The sequence below is a fragment of the Canis lupus genome, chromosome 28, assembly GCF_003254725.2.
Source record: "Canis lupus dingo isolate Sandy chromosome 28, ASM325472v2, whole genome shotgun sequence".
In the NCBI taxonomy this organism is placed as follows: domain Eukaryota; kingdom Metazoa; phylum Chordata; class Mammalia; order Carnivora; family Canidae; genus Canis; species Canis lupus.
The window spans coordinates 4,548,290-4,575,614 of record NC_064270.1 but is presented as its reverse complement, the minus strand read 5'-3'; the positions used below and the strand labels follow the sequence as shown (position 1 = coordinate 4,575,614).

The 27,325-nt window shown below is 40.5% G+C and overlaps 1 protein-coding gene and 1 long non-coding RNA gene across 3 annotated transcripts in view; one reads left to right on the top strand and one right to left on the bottom strand.

Moving 5' to 3' along the window:
- The window catches only part of LOC125753936 (uncharacterized), a 71,693-nt gene extending 69,206 nt beyond the window's left edge, over positions 1-2,487 (bottom strand). Inside the window, exon 1 of the long non-coding RNA XR_007406889.1 lies at positions 2,320-2,487. This is a non-coding gene — a long non-coding RNA (uncharacterized LOC125753936). The remainder of the gene's footprint in view (positions 1-2,319) is intronic.
- Positions 1-27,325, top strand: part of PANK1 (pantothenate kinase 1) — a 58,872-nt gene that overhangs the window by 28,547 nt on the left and 3,000 nt on the right. For both annotated transcript variants that reach the window (XM_049103516.1, XM_025466479.3), the window contains exons 2-6: positions 6,449-6,801; positions 16,246-16,499; positions 21,335-21,511; positions 22,012-22,135; positions 25,357-25,482. In XM_049103516.1, the coding sequence (XP_048959473.1) occupies positions 6,449-6,801; positions 16,246-16,499; positions 21,335-21,511; positions 22,012-22,135; positions 25,357-25,482 (1,034 nt within the window). The remainder of the gene's footprint in view (positions 1-6,448; positions 6,802-16,245; positions 16,500-21,334; positions 21,512-22,011; positions 22,136-25,356; positions 25,483-27,325) is intronic.

Genomic DNA, 27,325 nt, shown 5'->3' with positions numbered 1-27,325 from the left:
TTCAGAGGCTAGTTCAGTTGTTATGTAACACTCAGTGCTCATTACATCAGGTGCCCTTTTTAATGCTTGTCACCCAGTTAGTTACCCATCCCCCATCCCTCTCTCCTCCAGCAACCCTCAATTTCTGTGTGTACCTTTTAAAATGCAGCCAAGAGAACCCTGGGTGGCGCAGCGGTTTGGCGCCTGCCTTTGGCCCAGGGCGCGATCCTGGAGACCGGGATCGAGTCCCACGTCGGGCTCCAGGTGCATGGAGCCTGCTTCTCCCTCTGCCTGTGCCTCTGCCTCTCTCTCTCTCTCTCTCTATCAAAAATAAATAAAATAAAATAAAAAAATTAAAATGCAGCCAACAGGGGCTCCTGGCTGACTCATTCAGAAGCCCATGCAACCCTTGATCTCAGGTTTGTAAATTGAAAGTAGGGAGCCTCCTTTAAAATAAATAAATAAGAATTAAAAAGTAAAATGCAGCCAATGGTAACTAACACATGCAACTCACATTTGGCTTTCCATCTCTTCCACAATATCTACTAATTCTCTAGGTATATTATCCGCCTTCCAAATTATCATACATGATGGTTTTACCGAATGCTTTGCCAGCCTCTAAAATCCGTTTCCTCCCTCCTGGCTGCTTGGCCTTCCAAATGCTGTTGAAACAACACCATTTCAAGTACCAGTCAAATCAGTGTGTTGCAGTAACAGACCATAACCAAGGCTGAGTGGGTTAAACAACAAAGGTTCATTTCGTGCTAATGCCGTATGTGCACTTAAGACGGCCTACATCCTCACTCCAGGACCTAAACTGACAGATCAACCAACATCTAGAATGCTTCCCGTCGCTGTGAGAAAGCCCTGGAGGGTCTCATGCTTGTAATTAAATGTTCTGACTTGGGAGTGACAACCTATATGTCCTTGGCTCACTGTTAAAGCAATTTTCCTTCAGCATTGTGTTTTGGGCTCTATCTACTTTTTTAAAAAAAAATATTTTATTTATTCATGAGAGACACACAGAGAGAGGCAGAGACACAGGCCTGTAAGGAGCCCGAGGTGGAACAGGATCCCGGATCCCGGGATTATGCCCTGAGCCAAAGGCAGACACTCAATCCCTGAGCTACCCAGGCTTCCCTGGACTCTATCTATCTTGAGACTTATAAATCTAATCTATAAATCTAATAGGTTCTCATAGCTGTGTAGTATTCCATCATATATTACATTTTATTTACATAGTGATGGATGTCTACATTGTTACTAAAAATTGCAGCAGTGAACATCTTTGCGTATGTTTCCGAGTGCACCTGTGCAAGAACTTCTTTAGGAAATAATTCTTTTTATTCCTTATTATTATTATTCTTTATAATAGGCTGAAAGAATATGGACCTAAAATCCACTACTTATCTGTAGCACCTTGTCCTTTAAGCCTTGTCTCCTGTTGAACATCTTTGATGGATATTCTAGAAATTCTTAAAAAATGACATCTGGTTGAAGGAATAAAGGGTGAATGCAGACATTCTGTATCTAGAACCGGCATCACTTCTGGCAAACACAGAACAGACTTATCAGTGGTTCAGCTGAATTTATCAAAGCATTTGGATATTCTGGATTAAAGAACACATGAATCATAGCTGATAGCTACATTGGGATATTCTTTCTTTCCCTGGTCTTTTATCTCCATCCATGGCTTATGGTTGATATCCTTGACATCAGGAAGATGAATAAAACTGTGCATTCAAAATCTGAGTTTCTTTTTTTTTTTTTAAGAATTTATTTATTTATTTATTTATTTATTTATTTATTTATTTATTTATGAGAGACACACACAGGCAGAGGAAGAGGGAGAAGCAGGCTCTCTGCAGGGAGCCTGACAGCGGGACTAGATTGATCCTGGTCCCCAGGACCACACCCTGGACTGAAGAGGCTAAGCCCCCGAGCCACCTGGGATGCCCAATCTTACAGTTTTTCTACAAGAAATTCTGACAATGTCTATACAAGTATTAAAATGTGAATAGAAGAGCATTTATTTCATTTATTTTTTACATGAAGGTGAGAATGAATATAAGTACGTGAAAGGCATTTCTATTGCCATTTAAACTAATGCAGCATTCCGATCTTTATTCCCTTATACCTTAAGCAAAACTGCTGATATAACTGAATTTTCGGAATTCTATGCTTTTTCTCCACTGTTTTGTTGAGTTGCCAACAAAAGCTTTGAAATGAACAGGAAGTAAAGCAGGAAAGACAGCAGGATTCTAAATAACTTACCAAATGTTTAGGTGTCCCCTGCCACATTTTTAAAAGTGAGACCTCTTCGCAGTTGCTTGTACTTACCAGTAGCCAACCAAATAAAAAGTCATGGAGGGAGTCTTCATTTCAGAGGACTGGTGACAGCTGTGGCTGGGTGAATACTGGATTTCTACTACAGAACCAGATTATTTCCTGGGTTTCACACAGCCTGTTCTGTCCACTCCTTGCTGAGATGTCTCCTATTTTCTATTGTCACTGAGTTCTTTGTTTGTTTGTGTTTTACTTCTGCATCTACCAAATGGTCTGTAGAATTTTCTCCATCCCCTCCCCTAACCTCTAGCCTCCACCCATACAGCCTGCCCATCCTGCCACCTCCTAAAGATATTAACCTGGAGGGATAGCCTTCTATATCTTTCCGCAGGCTCATACAATCATAAATATAGTGGTCTCCCTTCCACCTGCTTTACTTCTTTCCTGCCTTCCTTCCCTCCTTTTTTTTTTCAAACCAAATAAGGTGTAAATAAGTTATTTATACTTCTAGGCATCTTTTACTTTTCTCATTAACAGAAGCTTAAGGATATCCCTTCAGACAACTGATATAGGTCTCATTCATTCTTTTCAATGGGTGCCCAGTATTCCATGGTTTGGAAATAATAAACGTAGGGGATGTCTGGGTGGTTCAGGCATCTGCCTTCGGTTCAGGTCATGATCTCAGGACTCTGGGACCGAGCCCCAGGTGGGGCTCCCTGCCCAGTAGGGAGCCTGCTTCTCCCTCTCCCTCTGCTGCTCCCCCTGCTTGCATTCTCTGTCAAATAAATAAGTAAAATCTTAAAAAAAAATAAAAAAGGAACTTAAAAAAAAGGAAACAATAAACTTTGTTGAACATTTTTCCTGTCACATGTACTTTGTTTTCAGATTTTTCTTTTTTGTGGTTTTTTTTTTTTTTAATTCACTTAAGTAATCTCTACACCCAATATAGGGCTTGAATTTATGAATCTGGAGTCATGTGCTCTTCTGATTGAGTCAGCCAGAAGCCCCTGTTTTTATTTATTTTTTTAATGTGATCACCGTAAAGGGTGTTGCAATGAACATTTTTTTTTTCTTTTTTCCTTAAGTTCAATTTAGTTAACATACAGTGTATTATTCGTTCCGGAGTAGAATTTAGTAATTCATCAGTTGCATATAACACCCAGAGCTCATTTCATCAAGTGCCCTCCTTAATGCCCATCACCCATTCCCCTAGCCCCCTCCCCTCCAGCGACCCTCAGTTAGTTTCCCAGAGTTAAGAGTCTCTTGTGGTTTGCCTCCCTCTGTTTTTATCTTATTTTATTTTTCCTTCCTTTTCCCTATGTTCATGTTTTGTTTCTTAAATTTCGCATATGAGTGAAATCATATGGCATTTCTCTGACTTATTTTGCTTAGCATAATACTCTTTCGTTCCATTCATATCATTAGAAATGGCAAGATTGCATTCCTTCTGGTGGCTAAGTAATATTTTATTGTATATATTATATCACATCTTCTTTATCCATCATCTGCCAGTGGACATCTGGGCTCTTTCCAGATTTTAACTGTTGTGAACATTGCTGCTATAAACATTGGGGTGCAGGCACCCCTTCAGAACATGGTGTTTGTATCCTTTGGATAAATACCTAGTAGTGTAATTGCTGGGTCATACCTATCCTCAAATCCTCATGCTTTTTAAATATGGTCCAGAAGAGGAATTAGCTGGGTTAAAAATGTAGGTGTGCTTTTAATTTTAATAGGAGTTTCCCCAAGTTCTTCAAAATGATTAGCCTGGCAATGTTCCAGAATACCTTCTCCCATCCTATCCAGTAGTAAGTGTCTTTCCTACTCTGATAAGAATGGATTATACCTGCAACACTAATTGCATAGCCCAGGCACTTTTTGACATGTCATAAAGTATTTCAGTGGAGATTAAAACTAGGGCTCTGGCCAGCCTACATGATTGGAGGTGGTTGTGATTTTTTTATACTTCTGAAGGAATCCATCGGAAGTTTATAGTAGGGAGAGAACTGGAGACCTTTCTACTGCAATCCATTCCTTTCACAGATAAGGGAATTGAGATGTGGAAGGGAATTGAGAGGTGGAGGGAGTGACAGTGAGCTGGTTACTGACTGCTCTTTATGGGAAGCAGCTGTGAATTCTGACTTGAGGTTTTACCTATTACCTTAAACTGTGGGCCATGCTGATGTGAGTTTTAGAGAATGGACCATGAAATGTCATTTGTGAGTTGAATTGACTGGTAGGGATGAACTATTTCCAGTTTTCTACTACCCTGCTAGGACAAGCAAGCTTCCCAACCTGCACTGGGCTGTGGGGGATTTGCTTTGCAAACTTCCACAATTATAATAGATTTGTTAACTTGGTCTTGTCAATGGAATCTGCTGCTCTTAAACTTTTGGGGAACTTGGGATTTTATTTTTATTATTTTTTAAAGATTTTATTTATTTATTCATGACAGAGAGAGAGAGAGAGAGGCAGAGGGAGAAGCAGGCTCCATGTAGGGAGCCCAATGTGGGATTCGATCCCGGGTCTCTAGGATCACACCCTGGGCTGAAGGCGGCGCTAAACCGCTGGGCCACCTGGGCCGCCCGGATTTTATTTTTCTATATTTGTTAAGAGTTACTGCTTCCAAGGGTGGAGCCGCTGGCTTGGATTACAGCTAAAATGACAACTTGAAGCACTGGAGAAATAATTGCATGTACAGGAATGGCTTCCTGCTATGTACCGCCCCCTCCACCCTCCCTAACTTACTGATTTAAAGGGCTAAGTAGTAGGGCAGCACAGAAAAAACTTCTGGAGGTCTCCCCTGTGTTCCTGGCAATGTTATCTCTGGGTGTGACATGCACAACTTGACTAGGGCTCATATGGATGTTCTCCAGGGATGAATAAAATAAACTTTTGGAAAGAAGTCACTTGAGCTCCCTGTATCTTTAAACTCTGCTTTAATATTACAGTTGCAGATTTAGCCCATGGAGTCTGCTGAAGGAAATGAAAAGGGAGACCCCAGATTTTGCAGTCTCATTCGGGTTTGCTATGTGTTCATCACAGAGCAAGCATCTGACAACACAGCAGTAACTTTCTAGGTCACCTCTAAATGAAGTTGGCCTGTTCAGGGAGCTCAGCCTGTTCTTTTAATAACAATAAAAATAACTATTATGGAGATTTATCTTGTTATAGATAAACATCTGGAGTAGATTTTATATATATATAAGCTTATATATATAAAATGTACACACACACACATCATTCCCTAAAGGCATGCCTTCATGTTGTAGACCTGGTCAGGAACTATGCTTATTGGTGGGCTTGCCTGTCAGAGGCCAAGGTTCTTCTGGTTCAGCAATTCCTAAGCCTACAGATTGCGACCATGAGGGAACTTTCAGAAAATACTCATGCCCAAATTGCACCCCTGAATTAAATCAACCTGTGGGAGAGAAGAGGCGACTCAGGATGCAAAGGTAGTGTTTCTGCTTCATGAAAAAGAAACACACTATAATGGGAACTGTTCTTTTTAGATTTATGCCACCATAGGGTCATCATCTCTCTCAACCTACTCTCCCTTCCTCCTTCCTGCCTATTCTGTAGACTAAAGCAGCAGACTCATGTCTTACACAGTTAGCTTGTGGAGGCAAAAATTGAACGCTATAACAGTTGTCTTTGAAAAGTACCCTAGGAGTGGGCCAAGTGGGTTAGAGACCAACCCGCCTCGTGGTACACCTAGCATAGCCAGTTTTTCCCAGCATTGGAACAGATCACTGTTTCTTTGGCTGAGATTCTGATAAAATAGCTAGCATTTAAAAAAAAAAAAATAGCTCGCATTTAGGAGCTGTGATGTATGCAAAAATAGATCTTTAAGAATTGGAATTGTACTCAGCTTGAGAAGATACTCGAGCCCTGAGAAGCACTGGGAATTGAGATTGGCCTAGGGCACTGCAAAGTCCTGTTCCTCTTCTCAGCCTCAGTCCTGAGGCAGACTCTGAGTGGAGTGTAGACAGAGTCCCCGGCACCATCTAAATGGTGGGTTTCTCCTTGCCTGTCTCTTAGGCACATACCGTGGAAGTAAGGGGAATTGGATGTTCAGTGCACATACAGAGGTGATGTCGCTGCATTTTATTTTCGAATATTCAGAAACTGAGCATCTCTTTAAAAGCATAGAATTCAACAGTACTGTCTTTCTGTCCTCCAGCATTCCCATGGTTCGGCATGGATATCGGTGGAACGCTGGTTAAATTGGTCTACTTCGAACCGAAGGATATTACAGCTGAAGAGGAACAAGAGGAGGTGGAGAACCTGAAGAGCATCAGGAAGTATTTGACTTCTAATACGGCTTATGGGAAAACCGGGATCCGAGACGTTCACTTAGAACTGAAAAATTTGACCATGTGTGGGCGCAAAGGGAACCTGCACTTCATCCGCTTCCCCAGCTGTGCCATGCACAGGTTCATTCAGATGGGCAGCGAGAAGAACTTCTCCAGCCTTCACACCACCCTCTGCGCCACCGGAGGCGGGGCTTTCAAGTTTGAAAAGGACTTCAGAACGGTATGTCAGGTTTGAGCTTGTTACACAGCAAAACCCCCTCTCAGAGAAGGAAAGCAAGCCTCTCCCATGTCCAAATGCATGGCTTCTCATAGGGAAGAACTTGACTGCTAGCCTTGGGACTGTGGACAGGGTACCTTCACCTCTCTGTGACTCAGTTCCTCCTGTGTATGAATAGTTTGTGCCCGTAGGGGTGTTACAGAGTGGATTAGGTGAGATCCTATGGACCCAGCACTTCTTAGCAAATGCTTATAAAATATTAGCTCTTATCATCATTTTTCTTATAGTTATGGCTGCACGATATGCTAAAGATAAGATGGTATCATTCCCTTTCAGAAGTGTTTTAGAGTTTTCCAGATTCTTACCGTGGTGTCATGAAAAGCATAATCATCATCCCGCTTTTATAGCTGTAGAGATGCAGGCCTGCCAGAAAGGCTTTCTGTAACTCCTCTAAGAAAGGATTACTGCTGTCTACCCGTTGTTCGCTCTAAGTGTCTTTTCTGTTTTATGAATGTCATTCAGAAGTTTTGTTTGAAACAAAAGCAAAACATTTGGTATTATTTATAGGTGACTTCCTTTAATAGTAAGATTTCAGGTGTGTGGATTTACATAATAAGAACAATGCTGTCTCCTGAGTAGCAGTCTATACCAGCTCTGCATTGCTCATTTACGTTTGACAAATTTGGCTAAACGGAGGACATGGATGAGTAAGATATCTCATGTTTCTCTTTATTTAGCAATCTCTTAACAATTGTGTGTTCCAATTTCTACATCTTTACAGTCAAGATAATCTCTGCACTGTCCAGCCTCAACTAACAGGAAATAAAATGAGAATAAAGTGCAATAAAAGATGTAGAAAGCAAAGAGAAAATAGTTAGCTAGGTTCAATAGAAATGACTGGCCATTAGAGAAGAAAAGTTTGGAAGATTTGGGGGTTAGTCTTGCCAGAAAGTTGAAAAATACAGTGAGATAAGTTGTAAAATACACTTTTTCAAAGCCTGGAGTGCAAATTACTGGCATTCTGTCATGGAACTAGTGTAATCCAGTCTTGCTGGACACACATCCATTATTATGATTTTAATGAATCAATACATTATTCATGGCATTTTAAAAAGCTATGAATGCAAATTTTTTTTGTATCATAAAAAGTAACATCATTTATCCCATTGATTGTACCAAGTAGTTTCTAGAGGAGCTGGCAATGGAGTCATAGCACAGTATCCTGGATGAGACTCATGATACCAGGTTTTGGCTTTTCCTCCTGTGTTCCTTTTCCCAGCACATCAGTGGAATTTGATTGTCACCTAAACGATTCATAGCATCTTTTTCCCAGTAAAGGGGCCCAAAGATCAAAGAGTTTTGAAACTGAAAAGGCTGAGGTCCAGGGGCATGAAAATTATTTTTTTTTGGGGGGGGGCATGAAAATTAAATTTGAGTTCATAGTTGGAAAAGCATTGAACCTGAATTCTAGTGTTGTCTCTGCATTTAACTAGCTGGATGACTTTGGGTGAGACATATCCCATCTGGAGCCTTCAGTATTATCATCTGCAAAAAGGTGGCAGTAAAGTGAAGAGAGGAGGGAGGAGTTTTAGGACATTAGAACCTGAAGTCACCTTTGGAGACCGGGAAGTATAGCATTCTTGTGCTACTTGGATAAGGAAATTAAAGCTAAAGAGAGCTTAAGAGGCTCTAGTAATGCCTCCTAGTCAGAGCTAGGGTGTCAGCTCAATTCTAATTCAGAAGAATTTGCTCACCCAGCCTAATGCTAGGAGTTCGCCAGGTTACCCTATCGGGGGACACCTTCACTAAGGAGCCTAAAGTGAACCCAGGTGACCTGGATCATTTATGCAACATCCTCACTGCCTCCGTTCCTCATTAGGGTAATGTACATTCTGGGAGAAAGTTACTCAATAGATGTTGGCTGTGAGCAAGGTGTTTCTCAAGGTTCTGAACTGAGATAGGTCATATTTTCTTATAACCAAGGTAAAGAAGCCTCTACTCCTTCAGGCAGCTTCTGGACCCTAATGAATAGACTGGAGCAGTGAGCAAGTCTGGAGTATTTACCAAACAGCTTGGCCTGCTAGGGACATATATCCATAAAAGAAAGAAGAGGGCTGCCTCCTGTTTCCATGCTCAGTCTTAGATAAAGTGAAGACAGAACTGATCTCTTCCTATAGCCTATTTGTCAGTGCACTAAGTGAATGTGCCTTTATCCTTCCAAAGTCTATGCGGATGGATAGGTCTTATCATCCTCTTTCCTAGGCATTCATTCACTCATCCAACAAGTATTTGTTGTGCTCCTTCTGTGTGCCAAGTACTGTTAGGAACAAAACAAAGGCCCTGCCCTCCAGGAGCTTATATTCTAGTGTGGAGTCTGGTCAGTAATTAAATAAACAGATGAATATAAAAGTACAGAATATACCATATATCCTATCTATCTCGTGTGTGTGTGTGTGTGTGTGTGTGTGTGTGTGTGTGTGTGTGAAGGTAAAAAAGGCAGGGTAAAAGGGGTTAGGAGGGTTGGGAGGGCTTTAGTGTGATAAGGTAACATTGGAGCAGGAACCAGAAGTAACAAAGCAAAGCAGGCCAGTATCCGGGGAAGGGTATTTTAAGCAGAGGGAATAGTAAGTGCTAAGATCCTTAGGTGTGCTAAAGCCAAGCTCTTCCCACCTCTCCTTTCCAGAATAGAAAACTAAAGGTGCTTACATGGTTGCAAATGATCAATATTTACTACTATATATAGTAAGCATTCTGACAAAGTAAAGCAATGCGCATATATATAATATAAAGTCCTGTCATTGCTATAAAATCACTTTTTGGTATAAGACGGCTTTACAGAAATGTTTTAAAAACCTGAGTAATTAGAGCTAACTAAAAGACATTCAAGAGACCCTGAATCATTAGCAATTATTACATCTAATGACTATGTCCTTTTTATGTATAGTAAATATACTTAAATCCTCAATGTCAACTAGTCTTCATCCAATTTCAAATGTACAAGAGAGAGCTATAAACCATGAGACAATCATTAAGTTAGACCCCTGTGTAGAAGACTTTCAACCAAACAAAACGGCATTTCTTTTTTCCTTCCCTCTCTTCCTTCCTTGTTTCCTTTCTGCTTCTTTTAATGTTTTAGGATCACTGTCACAAATAAACTTCTGACTGGCAAAATTTAGCTTTCTGAATTAATGATACACCAAAGTGGGACACCAAAGAAAAACGTAATCTAACTATAAATGGTCTAAGAAACTGAAAAGCCAATGAGGAATCCCACCATTGAAGAAAATGATCCTTAAGGGGAAGACTTAGCTATCCCCTGTCTCTATTCTGTGAGTTTTATTTTGAAGAACACACTAGTGTGTTCTTATGTACCAAATCTAATATTTTCATCCACAACTACACTTCCTAACTTCAGTAAGAGTTCTTTAAAATGCAAAATATTCCAATAATAGAGAACGTATGGGAAAAACAAAACAAAACAAAACAAAACAAAACATCCTTTTTGTCCAGCTAACTCTTCATTATAATAGATACTTTTCCTTGGGAGTTTTGTTCAGTGTAAGACTAACTTTAACTAGAAGTTAGAAGTGACTCTTACTGTCTTACTTTTCTTACTTTTATGACTTACTTTTCAAAAAAGACATATCCCCTAACAAACGGGGAATAGCAATAATCTTATTGGTTGAATGAGATTTAGGGAACAGAAAAGGATATTTTGGTTGCTTTATTATATTTTTCTCAAGGTGTGAGAGCTGAAGAATTGGCCTTTTAACTTAAACCAGAAATCTCTAAGGAAACAATCTAAAAAAGTTAAGAATACTGGAGAAAAAAATCTCAGGAAGAGGGAGGACAATTGTGGATATGTGAATCTCTAAATCTAAATGGACCACTCAAGGACTTTTATTAGCTTGGTTCCTATTATTAATCCAGGGACTGATTCATGTCATTGTAGCAGCATAATTTTTGGTAGACCATGTCATATCTCCACTTGGGTCTGGCTTGATACTTGGCCTCTTTATCATTGGGTGCAGGGAAGAAGAAGCCATCTTTGAGGCTTTGTCATATTTCTTACTCACAGAACATGTTAGAAATTCATCTCTCTCAGGTCTCCTAGGTCTCCTTTGGTTAGAGAAAAGAGCCCTGAGTGAAATTTGTAATTCAGAATCAACTATTTTATATGTGAATCATTCTTGGCTTAGTAAGATAACCTTTTCTGCCACTTCCGGTGTGATTTAGGGAGCTAGTGTCCTCAAAAGCACCTTGGGAAGTATAAGGAATCATACAAATATGTATTTTATTCATTTCTGAAATACAATTTGGTGACTTATTTCTCAACTACAGAGAAGTAATATAACTGGTTTGGGACAGGTCCTTAGAATACCCCCATAGGAGTAGCTATGGAGTCTCTTGGGACTTTTTTTTTTTTTACCAGATTTATTTATTTAACTCTTTATTTAGTTATTTTTGACAGACTGAGCTGAAGAACATACAGACAACCTTTTACAACGTATTCTGAGCATGCTTTGTGTTTGGGATCCATATTTTTCCCAGTATTAGCATCCAGGAATCACTGAGCTCCCTCTATAAATTAGAATCTTCAATGTGGAAATAATGTTTTGATTAGCAGATTAGTGCATTTTATCTTGAGATAAGACTCGAATTATTTTACTTCTCACATAATTAGAATCCATGTATATAGTTCTTTAAAATCTTCAAAACATTTTCACATAGGTATCTCATTTGATTTTTGAAGATAGCCCTGTGAATTAGCAAGGGCAAGCGCTATTACGGACAGTATGTGACCTTATCAAATGCCTCTTCTCACTGTACCTGGGTCATGGACTAATCGCAGTTCTTCAACTCCTAATACTGTGTGGTCGGGGGACCAGCAGCATCAACATCACCTGGGATATTGTTAGAAATGCAGTCAGAATCTCTAGGAGTGGAGCCATCATGGGGGCGATTATACCACAGAAATTGGTAAATACTCAAAACCAGGGCTTTAGCTCCCAGAGAGCTGGTTGTTAAACATTTACAAGCACACCTTGGTTACAAGGTTATGTTCACATTAGCTATAGCTTCATCTGCATGTTTGCTGAATCTGATATTTCAGATCTGTCATCATTTAAGATCCATCATGAGAGACTCTTCACGATAGGAAACAAACTGAGAGTTGCTGGAGGGACAGTGGGTGAGGGGATGGGGTAATTGGGTGAGGGACTTTAGGGAGGGCACGTGATGTGATGAGCACCGGGTATTTACACAACTGATAAATTATTGAACACTACTTCTGAAACTAATGATGTACTATATGTTGGCTAATTGAATTTAAATTTTAAAAAGTAGCTAAGGGGAATGAAATTTTTAAAAAAGACCCATCATAGAAATTAGCATTAGAATATCTATAAAATTAACAGGATGGAAGTCAGAATCAGCCCACAGATATGTTTGGTTGGCCTGCTATATTTAAAAAACAAAAACAAAAAACATAAATTAGTGTCAGCTAATTAATTACGCTGATCCTCCATTTTGACATGGCAACAATGAGCTGCAGGTGAAATTGCAAATATGTGTATGCACAACAATCCCCTGTACACTACTATCCCCATCATTCTAGCTAAGGGCTTCACTCTTATGTTTTCTTTTTCATTTTTTTTTTAGAGATTGTACATTTATTTATTATTGTCCATATCCATTAAAGTGACTTTCCATGAACCAGGTTCTCACTTTCACTTTTTCTTCTTGCCTTTTGAGGTTTCCAGGGGTTTCCTTACTGTCTCCTGTAGGCATTTGCATTTCTTACCCTTGATAGAAAGAACACTAAGCCCAGAGAAAGAGGGTTTTTCATAGCTAGGATTTGAATGTGCTGAATGTTCCACAAAGTCAGTTCTGTTGTATTTACAAACTACAACCTGTGAGGAGCAATGCCCATCCTGTTCTGAATTTCAGATGGCCTGTTTGAATATCCAAGTAATGATTTGACTCTTTGCTTACACTTGGGAGCCTGGGCTTTTCTCTGTATGGTGATAACTTTTGAGGGAGGTCTCTAAGGTCTCAGTGGAAGTGACAAATATTTCTCTTTCCCAGTTTGGGAATGCATGACCAGGCTTCAGAAATATCCATCCTGGGATCCCTGGGTGGCGCAGCGGTTTGGCGCCTGCCTTTGGCCCAGGGCGCGATCCTGGAGACCCGGGATCGAATCCCACGTCGGGCTCCCGGTGCATGGAGCCTGCTTCTCCCTCTGCCTGTGTCTCTGCCTCATTCTCTCTCTCTCTCTGTGACTATCACGGGTAAATAAAAATTAAAAATAAATAAATAAATAAATAAATAAATATTGCACTTGTCTACTTTAAAAAAAAAAAAAAAAAGAAATATCCATCCTGCAGTAAAATGTACAGCACAGATGTTTGTTTGCTGCTGGCACTTTATTTGAAGCTGAGTTTGATGAGAAAGATAACAGTGTTTCCTTTCAGATCAAAGTTGTATGTGCTTAGTTTATTTGCCTTGATAGGTTTTTTTCTTTTTCCACAGCATAGGTTCAGGATGTCTAGGTAGACATACTGTGTCTCTGTCTTGTGTTTGTGATGTTGTCTCTGGGCCTGGCTGTCAATATTGTTGATGGGCCTCTGATTAATTTTTAAGCAGGTTAACCTATGGTCCCACAACTATCTGATGAAATTGCTACTTTTCAGTTTGGCTTGATCTAAGAAGTGACAACTTTCCCTGTCCCACTTAACAAATATTTATTAAGCTATTATTATGGGACAGGCCTTTGAGCATCGTGCTCAGGGGCACCTGATGAACCAGAAAACTAGCCAGGTTCTAATTAGTGCTGTAAGTGGAAGAGGTTAATTAGGGCCGAAGAATGGAGGACAAAGATGGCATTTACACAACAGTGTCTCACTACAGCCTTTCAGGTCTCCAGATAGTTTTATACCTAAAGTATTACCCCCTTAAGACATGGGTATTTACTTGGATCTCGCCCAAAATATTCACTCAGTAAAAAATGAAAAGTTTGGAATCATTTATAAGATAGATTTACTTTATCAGCAGGTGTCATTTACGATGATTGTTTCTAGGGATTTCCTTTCTACTTGCTAGATGGTATGCTGCCCAATTCATGAGTCATTGAATAAAGTCAGTGAGATCTCTAAATTAAAACAAACAAACAAACCAGAATGGTTGTTTCTTTGTATCAAGAAAACTTATACCATCATGCTGGTATTCTATTCAAACTAATTCTGTTCATTAGGTGTAGATTTTGTGGAGTTAGTTGAATGGGACATTCAGATGAGTGATATGAAGTCAGAAGTGTTCTTCCAGCTATTAACTTTTGTAATGAAGATGATGCCTCTTTAGCAAAGTATCCTAGGGTAGTACTTGTTTAGGTCATTTCCAGATCCCAGAAGCACTACACATTATGAAGACAAGAGAACAGTGAGTCCCTGGGAGCTATTTGCTAGTTATATCACTCAGGGAAAGTTGTTGAAGCTCTGAGAGCCTTAACCATAAAGTGGATAAAACACCTACTTAGAGAATTTTTTGAGAATTAAATGATATACTACACGTTCTTGGGGTGTAATAAACAATAAATATTAGGTATTATTTTCTTAAAGATTTTTTTAAAGATTTTATTTATTTATTCATGACAGAGAGAGAGAGAGAGAGAGACGCAGAGACACAGGCAGAGGGAGAGGGAGAGAAGTAGGCTCCATTCAGGGAGCCTGACGTGGGACTCAATCCTGGGTTGAGGTCCAGGATCACACCCGGGGCCGAAGGTGGCGCCAAAACCGCTGGGCCACTGGGGCTGCCCTTCTTAAAGATTTTTTTTAATTTAAGATAGTCCTTACAAATTGTCTTCCTTTGTTGCTTTAGTGTCATGTTGGTGATTATTAGATTATTATTATTATTATTATTATTATTTTGTCTATGAGAAATGATCGTCAACCCAAGCATGTAGACTGGCAATAATATTATTCTTGGAGACCAAGAATTAAACTTTTGAGGATGCAAAGTGGCCAATCTATCTCCCCTACATCTATCCCACAGCCAATTCATCCTCATCTACTTTTTTTCCCCCTATACCTGGGAGAATGGGAGTTTTTCTCATGGGATCATGAAAAGACACTTTGGGCCACCCCCACTATTCATAAAAGAGCCAACATGTTTTGAGCTCTTTGTACATATATTATTATCATGAAATCTTTACAACCACACTGTACAGTGAGTATTATCCCCATTTTACAGAGAGGCAACTGAGGCTTCTCAAGTTAAACTTGCCCCACAAACCTCGGTTAAGTGTTAGAGCTAGAATTCAAAGCCGGGTCTATCTACCTACAAAACCCAGGCTTGGGAAGAGGACAGTTGGGTTGTGTAGGCTCAAAGGGAATTGTCTCCAGGGTCCAGGCTCACCAGGCCTTGCTGAGGACCTCGTGTGTGGGAAGTGTGGGTTTCTGCTTTCAGAACATTCTCACTCTCCTCCCCCTACAGTAGAGCCCTGGACTTAGTATATGCTGTATTGGTTTCCCGTGGCTGCCCTAACGAATAACCACAAACGCAGTAGCTTAGAACGATAAGAATGTATTCAGTCATAGTTCTAGAGAACAAAATCGAGGTATTGACAGGACCACACCTCCTTTCAAGGCTCTCAGGCAGGTTCCATTCCTTGCCTCTTCCAGCTTCTGGTGGCTGTTGGCATCCCTTGACCTGTCGTGGAGTACTACAATCTCTGCCTTCATCTTCATATGTCCTTCACCTCTGTCCATCAGATCTTTCCTGTGTTTCATAAGGAAGCTTGTCAGTGGATTTAGGGTCTACACAGATAATCCACGATGTTCTCTTCATCCCAGGATCCTTAACTTAATCATATCTGCGAAGACCCTTTTTCAAAATCAGGTAACATTCACAGGTTCTAAAAATTAGGACATGGCCATACCTCTTAGGGCCCACCAGTTCAACTCATTACATGGGCTCCTGGATACTTTACCAGGAACCAGGCCATTTCTGTTCTTTAGTTCCCACTGTGAGCAGACATGATATCCAGCAAAGGCTACTTTTCTGGCAGAGTGGCTAATTATTTTTTTTTAAGATTTTATTTATTTCTTCATGAGAGACAGAGAGAGAGAGAGAGAGAGAGAGAGGCAGAGACCCAGGCAGAGGGATAAGCAGGCTCCATGCAGGGAGTCTGATATGGGACTCGATTCTGGGACTCCGGGATTCCGGGATCACGCCCTGAGCCAGGCAAAGGCTCAACTGCTGAGCCACCCAGGCGTCCCTGAGTGGCTAATTATTATTATTTTTTTTTGAGTGGCTAATCATTAACAAGGTTTCACAACTTGGAGTTTTAAAGACGTTTCCATGCTTTTACTGTTAATGACATATTTTCAGTACAGCTAAAAGCCCCTAAGGTAGTCATAGCCTCTCTCACGAGGTTTTGTTCTCTTTCAGATTGCTGACCTGCAGCTCCATAAACTGGATGAACTGGACTGTCTGATTCAGGGCCTGCTTTATGTTGACTCCGTCGGCTTCAACGGCAAGCCGGAATGTTACTATTTTGAAAATCCCACAAATCCTGAATTGTGTCAAAAAAAGCCTTACTGCCTTGATAACCCATACCCTATGTTGCTGGTGAACATGGGCTCAGGTGTCAGCATTCTAGCAGTATACTCCAAGGACAACTATAAAAGAGTTACAGGGACCAGGTAAACATGGTTTCTGCTAGGAGAACCTTTCTGTACTTAAACCCAGACCTCTATCTTGAAGCCCAGTTTATAAAAAGATTATTTGTGTTGAACACACTTTTAAAAGTAAGATCTTAAAAAGGATTTATTGCATATGTTAACATAGCAAGAGGATAATTTATGTGAAGGTTCATAAAACATAATCCTTAGCCTGCTGAAAACTAGTCAGGTTGAGGGAAGAAGGCCACACCCACCAAACCCAAAAAGCAGTATGTGTTAAGTGCCAGATGAATGGCAGGGACCGTAAGAAAGTAGGATCCAGAAGAAAGGATGCCTGGGATGGTCAGAGAGGGCTTCAAAGAATCCTTCTTTTAGAATTTCCTTGGTGCCTAGCACAGGATGAATTGCTTGAAATCATCTGTCATTTCAACCAGTAAACCAAACTGGCTTTACCAAAAAAAAAAAAAAAAGGTTTTTTACCCTCAGTTAAATGTTCCACCTGAAAACTGGAATAGTTGGCATGCCTCTTAAAGGAATTTCGGAGTGCCACTGACAGGTGGCAAGAGGGGCAGAGTACCTGGTTGTTAGCACATACACGCCCTAAGGGCAGAGGCGCTCAGCTTCCTGTTAGTAGCAATCGGACATGGGAAGAGGATCCAGGGTCAGAAATCTTTGAGACGTCCTAGTGTAAATGTAATTTTTAAAAGTTTTTCTTACTTGCAAGTGAAGGATATGGTATGAAGTGTTTCTCCCACTTACGAGACCACAGAACCCGTTTTTAGAGGAATGACTTAAGGAACTAGTGCCATGTGGAATGTGCTTTGGGACGTGATGTTGAAACCATTGGTTTTTTTTGTTTGTTTTTCCTTTTTTTTTTTTTTTAAGATTTTATTTATTCATGAGAGACACACAGAGAGAGGCAGAGACATAGGCAGAGGGAGATGCACGCTCCCAGAGGGGAGCCTGCTGTGGAACTCTGTCCCGGGACCCCAGGATCACGCCCCGATCCAAAGGCAGATGCTCAACTGCTGAGCCACCCAGGCATCCCAGAAACCACTGGTTTTTTGTTTTGTTTTGTTTTGTTTTGTTTTGTTTTTTTAAACCACTGGTTTTTAAAGATGAAGATATCATGTAACTCCTCCTCTGGGCCTCCACGTCCTTGTTTGTGCCACGAAGGGGGTCATTTCTTAGATAGTGTCTGTGGACATTTCCAGCCCTGAAAGTCTGCTGCACTCCTCCCTCATCCATTAGGAGAAACAGCACTGTTTTGCTACTGTATATCCATGACCTGTAATGGGTCTGCCTCAGTGACTCACCACCCGGGAAGGGAAGATTTAGCCTTCCCTGCCCACCCCCACCCGCCCCGGGGGGAATTTTGGCAATGCCTGGACACATTTTTTGGCCGTCCCTATTGGAGGTGGGTGCTACTGGCATTTAGTAGCTAGAGGTCAGGGGTACTGCTAAATATCTGCAATGCACAGATAACAACAAAAAACAAAAAAAAGTATTGAGCCTCAGAAGTCAATATAGTACTTCTATTGAGAAACCCTGGTGCGCAAGCGCGCGCACACACACACCCTCACTAAATCCTGCTTATGTTCAGAATATAGGATGTTAATTACCCTTAGGTATACCTTTTCTCACCGAGCATACAGAACTAAGCTTTCTTGCACACAGAAAAATCACAACTGTCCCAGGGCTTCACTGGGACTGTCGGGAGCATCAAAGATAAATGAATATTTCAACCAAGCTAGTTTTACCTTAGATGGCGATCTCATTAGAGTACAATTTTGAAGTAACTCCAGACTTTACCCCAGAAAGAGTCACTGAATTGATAGAGCTAGTCCCAAGGTAACAACAAGCTAAACACTATCCTCGATGAGAGGTATTTATCATTTCATTGATTAACACTTAGCGAAATCATGAATCACATCACATTTTGTATTTTCTCAAACTTGGAAGTTCCATGAAACTGGATCATCTTTAACAGCAGCTAATGAACTCACTGTGGTGTTTGGCTTCTATTACATGTGTAATCATGCTCATAAATTCCAGCTATTTGGTAAATGCCCATTAATGACCAATGTTTTGCAATCCTCAACAAATCCTGTCTGGATGTCTAAGTTACCCTGCAAGTGCTTTTCAACTAGTAATTTTGGAAATGTGCTACAGCAGACTGGAGGTAAATAGAAAGCTCTTTCTGGGGCTGCCACAGGCAGGGGAAGGGAAGGAAACGTCCACTCTGTGGGCTGCAGCTCCTCCCTGTCCAACCAGAGTTGTTCTGCCAAAGGCTTCTTTTGATCTAAGTTACAAAACCACTAATACAAACCATTACGGTGAGCAGCGAACATCAGTGTGTGGAACACACTTTGGGAATCACTGATCCGAGCAAATAGCTTCAGCTTTATGTTTATTACTGCTATTGTGAGCTGACAGGTGTAACTCCAGGGTTTTTGTTATTATATTATGCCCTATTCTCTCCTTGGACATTTTTATTTTTAGGAAGCCACGTCATTCCAGAAGATCAGTTTTCTTTTAGACATCTGGTTTTAAATGGTTTGTTTCATGCTATGTGTGATTTGATTGCATTTTAGATTAAGGAGCAACACTTTTTTTCTATTGACAGTACTCTAATTTTATTGTAGCAGCCAGAGAAAAAAGAGGACTTTAAAGCCAACACTGTTGCAATGTGCAGATTATCGAATGTAAAGAATTTTGAAACTTTGGTGAAAGAAGTAGTACAGCTCGTCTCATTGTTTTGGAATCTATTTTAAGAGCACAAGCACTCAGTAATTGAAGGTTTCTTCTACTTTTCCCTAAAATCCCTCACCACAAGGTTGTTGGGTTTTTCAAAAAGTAATGATGCTATTCAACAGCTGTCTCTAAGCCATATGCTTTTGTCTCCGATATGCTGAGGGTCTTACTGTGTCTGCTGAAACAAACAGATGTATCCGATTATGAGTGAGAGAACCACATTGGTTAAACACCGGTTAGCAGGTTGAGGATATGAATAAAGTGCTCTTTTGCGACTGTGCATTCTTTCCTCCTATCTGCAGCGTGCCAGCTGTGCAAATGCATGCTTGCTTTCCCCACGCAGCTCCCATGCTTTGTCTGGAGTCATCGGTCATCTTCCAGTCACACAAAGCACTTGTCCGTTCTCACTCATACCAACACATCAGCTGATGAATTGCCTTCTTTCTAAGTCAGCCAATGTCTTCCGCTGCCTATGTTTGGAGGAGATTGTTGAATGCCTTGATTAATATGAATATCTGATGTTCAAAGAGACGTTATTAGTGTGGATGAAAGCAGCTAGAGGTGTGAGAGAAGCCTTAAAAATCTACAGAGACAAATCCAGATGGCACACAAACCAAAAATTGTTCCCATTAAAATACATGAGCTTGTCGGGCAGGCCGATACTGACAATATGACACATGCTGTTACGTGTAAGTGACGATAAGCTTTAGTAGAGGAAATCAAATTCTCTACAGTGACTGAGTTGTCAAGGCGGTGACGTCTGTGGAGCTCTTGATCTCCTGGTACCACACCTCTGGGTTGGGTAGCTGCTACCGGTGGTCTTAGCTACCGAATTTTCCAGGAGGGGCCATCATTTCAGTCAAGTATTTTTGTAACAATCACTACTTAAGAAATGTTACATACAGTTTCACTTTAGATATAATTTGAAGAACGGTGTGCCTGTCTACAGTCTGGCACCTTCTTGTTAACAGTTATTGACAGTAAATATAATTTCCCCTAAAAGTTTCTTTCTTCAAATTTAAATTTAAAATAACTTTAATCTCAACTTGAATTTCCTCTTAGAACTGAAAGCCAGTACCCCAACACGCATGGGATTCCCGGGGCTGGCAGCTCCTGGAGCTTGAGAACAAAGTGATGTGAGCATTGACTCTTCATTTGCTCTCCTGCCTCTGCTCCGGGTAAACAGAGCGAAGGCCACGCCAGTGCTCCCTTTCCTGTCAGGAGGTCACTCGGGATAGCTCTACTCTCGTCTCCTTTTTGCTCTGTCACATAACCGTGGTATTAATACACAAATTCATCCCCAGCTACCATAATTAGTTTCTAATTTTGTCTGAAAGATGATTTTAGAGGAATTTTCCCCAAAATGACTGAAAGCTTTTAAAACATAGTTGAGCCTTGGAACTTTTTTATGACCTTTGTTAATACTTTTGATTATTGGGTAGTTGGTAAAATATTAACCCTCTTTCCCATAATCTACCAGAAGAAAGCCCATATGTGAGCAATCAGTGGCTTCCTTTTAGAAATGTTTTGAGATTCTGTCTGCTAGAGAATCGAGGTTGAGGTAAAAGATCCGGCTCCTGGGCTGGCTGCTCCTAACAGCCCTAGGGTCAGTCTGGCTCTGCACTTCTGAACTTCACATACACATGATTTCTTTTCCCAAGTATTTGTATTCAGCTACATTCTTTTGTTGTTGTTTTTTTCATAGCAGCCATTTTTCTGGTTATTTGCTGCTTTCAGACTCTGCCCCCCCCCCCCCATTAAGAGAGATCCTGATTTGGCCCCATTTTATAGGTGAGAAGATTGAATGAGGTACTTAGGTTAGCAGCTAGCTGAAGGTCTCACAACGGAAATCAGTGAGAGTCTTTCTCTGGTTTTGTTCTTAAATTCAGGGGCAAGTTTTCCTTGATGTTTCTTTTTAGCCTCTGCCCTCTTTAAAAATCTAATCTACCCTAAGATTATTGCACCCTACACTTTAATTCAAGTGCCCTTTTGTTTTTCTTCCCTCTTTTTATTAACCCATATTAGTGATCTTGATGTAGTTGGGGACTTGGATGGGCATATAATAAAGTAAAATTTAAAAATAAACCTTATTGTTCCTTCAGTCTTGGAGGTGGAACATTCCTAGGCCTATGTTGCTTGCTGACTGGTTGTGAGACCTTTGAAGAAGCTCTGGAAATGGCAGCTAAAGGCGACAGCACCAATGTTGATAAGCTGGTGAAGGACATTTACGGAGGAGACTATGAACGATTTGGCCTTCAAGGATCCGCTGTAGCATCAAGGTAGAGACGAAGTAGCTAGGAGCAGTAGTGTGTAAACAAGGCAACCTCTCCACCCTGGCCATTCATTTAGTACTTTTAAGATGTCAACCCACCAGCCTGGTGCAAGTATCTCTGGTTATTGGAGCTCAGACTTGATCTCCCACCCTTTATGAAGCACTGAGATGTTTAGCCTTTGATGCTTGTGCTTAAAATAGGGCAACTTTGAAAGAAGGTTCTGGAAAACTGCAGCAGTTTCCCCTGTTCCATTCTTGTCAATATATCTAGAGAGCATTAAAAAGTTTTCTTTCCCATTAATAGCCATACTACGTTGACCCTACTTAAAAAAAGGGGGCAGCCAACCATTCATACCGTAATCCTGTCTGCTTGTAAACCATAGTAGCCAAATCAGGTCATTTAAGTTTGAACAGAGTTATTCATAAAGCTTTCCACAGTACTTTGGTGGAAGCTTGGGGCCTGCCTGAGGATGATTTTGAACATTCTCACTAATATTTCCAACATAGCTTTGGCAACATGATGAGTAAGGAAAAGCGAGATTCCATCAGCAAGGAAGACCTCGCTCGAGCCACACTGGTCACCATCACCAACAACATTGGCTCCATTGCTCGGATGTGTGCGTTGAATGAGGTAAGGCCTTAACCCAGAGGAAGCTTCGTGCCATTCATACACATTGTCTTTAACAGTGCAAAACTGTTGACCCTTACAAAATTATAGATCCTTTGGGAAGCCTGCCCTTTGTCCTAGTCACATCTTGTAGACCATGAGGGTTGTGTTTTGGGGAATGGAGAGGAATATGCATCTTATTTTTAAGTAGGCACTGGATAACAAATGATACACCATCCAACCATGGAGACCAGGTAAAAGCACAACCCATGCCATAGCCTCTCTGACCATCATTATTAACCACCCACCTACTGAAGTGTGAGGAAAAGCTTTGCGCGTCCTTGCAAATAATTGCAGGTAAAATGTTCTACTTGCAGTATTCGATATTCTCTCTGCTTTCAGCTTCTTTACAGTGTTGCCTTGTGGCATGGAGTTCAAGCAGCATTGTACAGGGCTATCAAAGCATAGAGAGCTTGCTGCAGCTGAGGCCAACCAGAGCCCCAGGCACAAGAGTGGGGTGGAGCTGGTAACAAAGCTTTGGGAACATGTTTTAAAACTGCAAAATTCCGTTGGGAAACTAGAACCCTTTTCCGTAATACAAGACATGTAAAGTACAATAGCTTTCACTGAGTTGTGTTAGAAAGACAAGAAAGAGGTTGGGACATGCAACAGGTAATAGAAGTGTTAAAGAATCATAGTCGCATCAGTAATAGAGCTTTTAAAAATATGATTTTAATAGAAATACACATAGAAGATCATCAAATCCTGGGTGTACAGCTTGGATTTTCACACACACACACACACACACACACACACACACACCTGTATAGGCACCACTCAGATCAAGAAATAGAGTATTACAGGTACTGCAGAAACTGCCTCCTGTCCCCTCTTAGTTGAGCACTGAGGTTTTAAACAGGGCAGGAGGCAATCTTGATGATGGGCAGTGCCAGCCCTGTCTTTGAGCTCTGGGGTTACAGAGAAACATACTCCTTTACATTGAGTAGAAGGTGTCACCAGTCTATGGCTCGGGGTCACTTTTTTCCAGCCTTGTCTGAAATGGAGTTCAGATACAAGGCTGAAATGCAAAGAAAGACTGTATCTCAGACACGTGCCTTTCAAAGTCCACTTCGGTCACGGGACTCATTTTAACAGAGGGTTTATTTATTTATTTTTTTTTACATTAACCTTTAAAGGGAGTTTTTCCAAGTAGCCAAACAAGGCCTGACTGGTATGTGTGTCTTGGGCTGTCCTCCTGTGCTCTCAAAGGTCAGTTAGATGTGACATCCCTGCCCCACCCTTTCCCCTGCTTTCCACAGACCCTGAGCGAGCCCGCAGGTCTTTTTACAATGATCACATTCACTCTAGGGGAAGGGCAACAGATTTTGTCACTTTTCATTTTGCTTTCAATACCGTTTATTGCTGGAGTATAGCAAAAGTGGCAGTTTGAAAGTAAGGCCAGTGAGAGGAATCAGCGATCGCACTGGGCGAGGCTCCCAGTGGGCACAGCAGGAGGTGGCAGTGGTGTTTCTGGGGATCAAGCATCAGCTGGTGCTGCCCACACCACCCTCACTGAGTGGAGAGTCCTTGAATTCAGCTATTGCATACAGGGGCACCACATGCACTGACTCTAAGATAGATAGATAGATAGATAGATAGATAGATAGATAGATAGATACTTAAATTGTGATTATTGGAACCCTGTAAAATGCTTCTTCATCAACATTGAACTTTTTATTCACATTTTTGAGTAGAAAATACAAACACATAATACAGAGTTCCAAAGACAACAGAAGGGTGTCCAGGGAGGTGGGCAACCGTTTGTGCCTTTCCCGCAATGTTAGCCTGACTTGAAGTAGCCGTTGTTTTTCACTTTGGGGGTCTTACTCTCTATTGTCTGCGCTACAGCAGAAACATACCCTTCCAAGGCAGCAAACTCTGTATCACATTGTTGCTTAAATAAAACACCAATTTTATTGAGATGTAATCACATCTCATGCAATTCACCCTCTACATACTATTTTATGTCTTGCTTTGATTGTATATCATCCTTTTATTATAAAAATTGGTAAACATACATACAGGAGCAGGATACTATGAAGAACCTCCTAATAGCCATTAACTGGACTCAACATTGTTTTTTTTTTTTTTTTTTTTTTTTTTAAGTTCTGTGGTTTTCTCTAGTCTTTTTTTCTTTCCACAGTCATATCTTTGACCCACCTGGAATTTATTTGACATAAAGAATGTCCATCAGCTTTTATTGCCAGTCTATTCCTTCTGGCTCATTACCAGAGTAATGCAGGAGTGGGGTTCTGAGCAAGCCCTACATTGGACTCCCTTGTTTTAGGGGAAAAGATGGAACTCCAAAATTTAAATAAATCCTTCTTTAATCTGAGTTACTTACTCTTGACTGTTTATTGTTACATCTCAGTCTAGGCACTTATTAAAACCACCTCCTGCCCCTCCACCCATGGAAAATATTCACAGTAGTTAATGGACTCATCGACTTAACATTGTCAAAACTTGAGATAATTGAGAGACCATGTTCCTAGATCCTGATGAGTCTGGATCAACTGGACAGAAAAGGATGCCACCTTCTAGGAAGTTCTTCCCTTTGACATAAATGACCCTAGCAACAGGCTCTGTGAGTGGGTGGGTGGAGCAGCCCCTGCATGGCAGACAGGCTGAGCTCAGTGTTTAGTGTGTGTGCAGAATGCAAATCCATGTCAACAAAAATATAAACAAAGTTTTTGTTACATTTCAACCCACACACATGTTGACCAAACATACCCTAAGGATAGAGACTGGGAACCATTTCTTTTTGTATTCCTGCTTTTTGGCATAGAGCAAGCTGAGCAAGCTTGTTAGATGAAAAACCCATACCATGGCCATTTCATTTATGAGTTGCTTATTTATAGTTGGAAGTTTGGGGTAATTGAAAGAATGCAAAGGCAAATTTAGCTGAACTTGAACTCAAGTTACAATTTTATATATGTGTGTTTGTAGCTGAATTTCATATCAGACCTAAGTCAGTCTGACATAATACCTGCAAATAAGGCCAACATAAGTCTCTGCGTGGTCCAGCCAGAATCTCACCCTCTTGTTCTTGTGGTATGCACTATGAAGTTTATTTGACTTCATTTTGGAAATGCTGAAATAATTTCACTTAAAAAACAAGTTGACTCTGCAAGGTCCTGGGAGTACAGTTATACCATTATTTAATTGTTCTTTAATTTTTTTTCCAGAATATTGACAGAGTTGTGTTTGTTGGGAATTTTCTCAGAATCAATATGGTCTCCATGAAGCTGCTAGCATATGCAATGGATTTTTGGTCCAAAGGACAGCTAAAAGCTCTGTTTTTGGAACATGAGGTAGGTCAAGTCTGCATGGAATTAGTTACCCTGCATGGAGTGTATTTGGCGTCACCTAACTTTTGAGTGAGTCTTTCAGTTTTAAAATTGGTCAAGTAGAAAGAGTTGGCATTTAAACTTTCCATTTATACAAAGGATAAAGAAGAACTATATAAAATGGAAGCTTTCTTCTCCAACAATCAGGACCAGCAGCTGGTTAGTTAAAAAAAAAAAAAAAAAAATCAAGGCAGCCTGGGGGGCTCAGTGGTTTAGCGCCGCCTTTGGCCCAGGGCGTGATCCTGGAGACCCGGAATCGAGTCCCACATCAGACTTCCTGCATGGAGCCTGCTTCTCTCTGTGTGTCTCTGTGCCTCTTTCTCTCTCTCTCTCTCTCATGAATAGATAAATAAAATCTTTTTTAAAAATCAGCTAAAATGAGTAATCATTTAAAAATATCTCACCAATTACTTTGATGTAGCACCAAAGCCTATTTTTGACCATGGGTTCTGCTGATTGGAATTCACTGTTATCCTTTTTTTCATGATCCACAAGTATTATATGCCTTCTTTGATTTGTGATTTATTTCTTGAAAATGGATCAAGAGATTAAAGATACCTATGAAGCACTTTGGTGGCATAATCCTTCTAGATTTTTCTCTCAACCTTTCATGTGCAGTATCCACCCAAGTAGAGAGTAATGGTTTGTGACCATCTTTTCCAACCTTTTTCAAGAACTTAACTGGATTTTCAAAGAAGTGACCAATTTATTTTGTACTCTTTTTATTGGTTTAGGTGATATATAATTAACTTAGATTATAACATCAACAATAAAACTGTCATAAACAAATATGAGGATAAACACAGTTGACTCTTGGCAAGCAGACAACTCCACTGGTGAGAACAGAAGTGCTGGGCCTGCTCAGTGTAGCCTGGTGGCCCAGAGAAGGTGGTGTCCCTAGGCATTAGCAGCCTGTCTACAAAGGGTATGGAGAACATTAGTTAATTGAGAGAGTCCCTTCTATCGAGTTTCTACAATCCTATAAATCAGGTTTCTAAGAGTGGAGGACCTTCCCCTCTTTTCCCTACCTCTTCTGCCACCTTCTTTAAAATCAGTACTATAGGGGCTCCTGAGTGGCTCCGCTGGTAGGGCGTCTGCCTTTGGCTTGGATCATGATCCTAGAGTCCTGCGTTCAAGCCCAGTATCAGGCTCCCTACTCAGCAGGGAACATGCATCTCTCTCTCTCCTTTGGCCTCTCCCCCTGCTTGTGCTGGCTTTCTCTATCAAATAAATAAATAAGTAAAAATATTTTAAAAAATAAAATCAGTACTGTAGCGAGCAACTATTTATTTATCATGGGGGTACCTAATCCCTGATGTGGATTGTAGCAGAATAAACTTTGAGAGAATTAATATCACAGACTTGTAATGAATAACTACTGTCGCATTTTTCTTATCTTCAAATTATTTATCTGAAAAGCTGCTGATGCATTTCTAAGTTATTTAGAGTTTTCTAAGCCCATATTTTGTTTCCTTAAAGCAGATAAAACAATAGGAACTCAAATGCTAAATAGTTAAGGCCCAGTGATAAAAAAGCCTGTTTTGTTTTGTTTTTTGTTTGTTTGTTTGTTTGTTTGTTTTAAGTAGGCTTAAAGCATGGAGTGATAGAACTTTTGGGGGGTTGAGGGGACTTGAGTCCCTGATTTTTCACTTTCTCTCCCCAACCAGAGCCCCTCCATTTTTATCTGCTTATTTATTGTTTCCACGTAAGATTTTGTTTGAAGAGGGGAAAAGCACCTAAGCTATAAAAAAGCAATTAAAATGAAAAAGAAAACTGCTTTTCCAGTTCAACTAGAATTGCCATATTT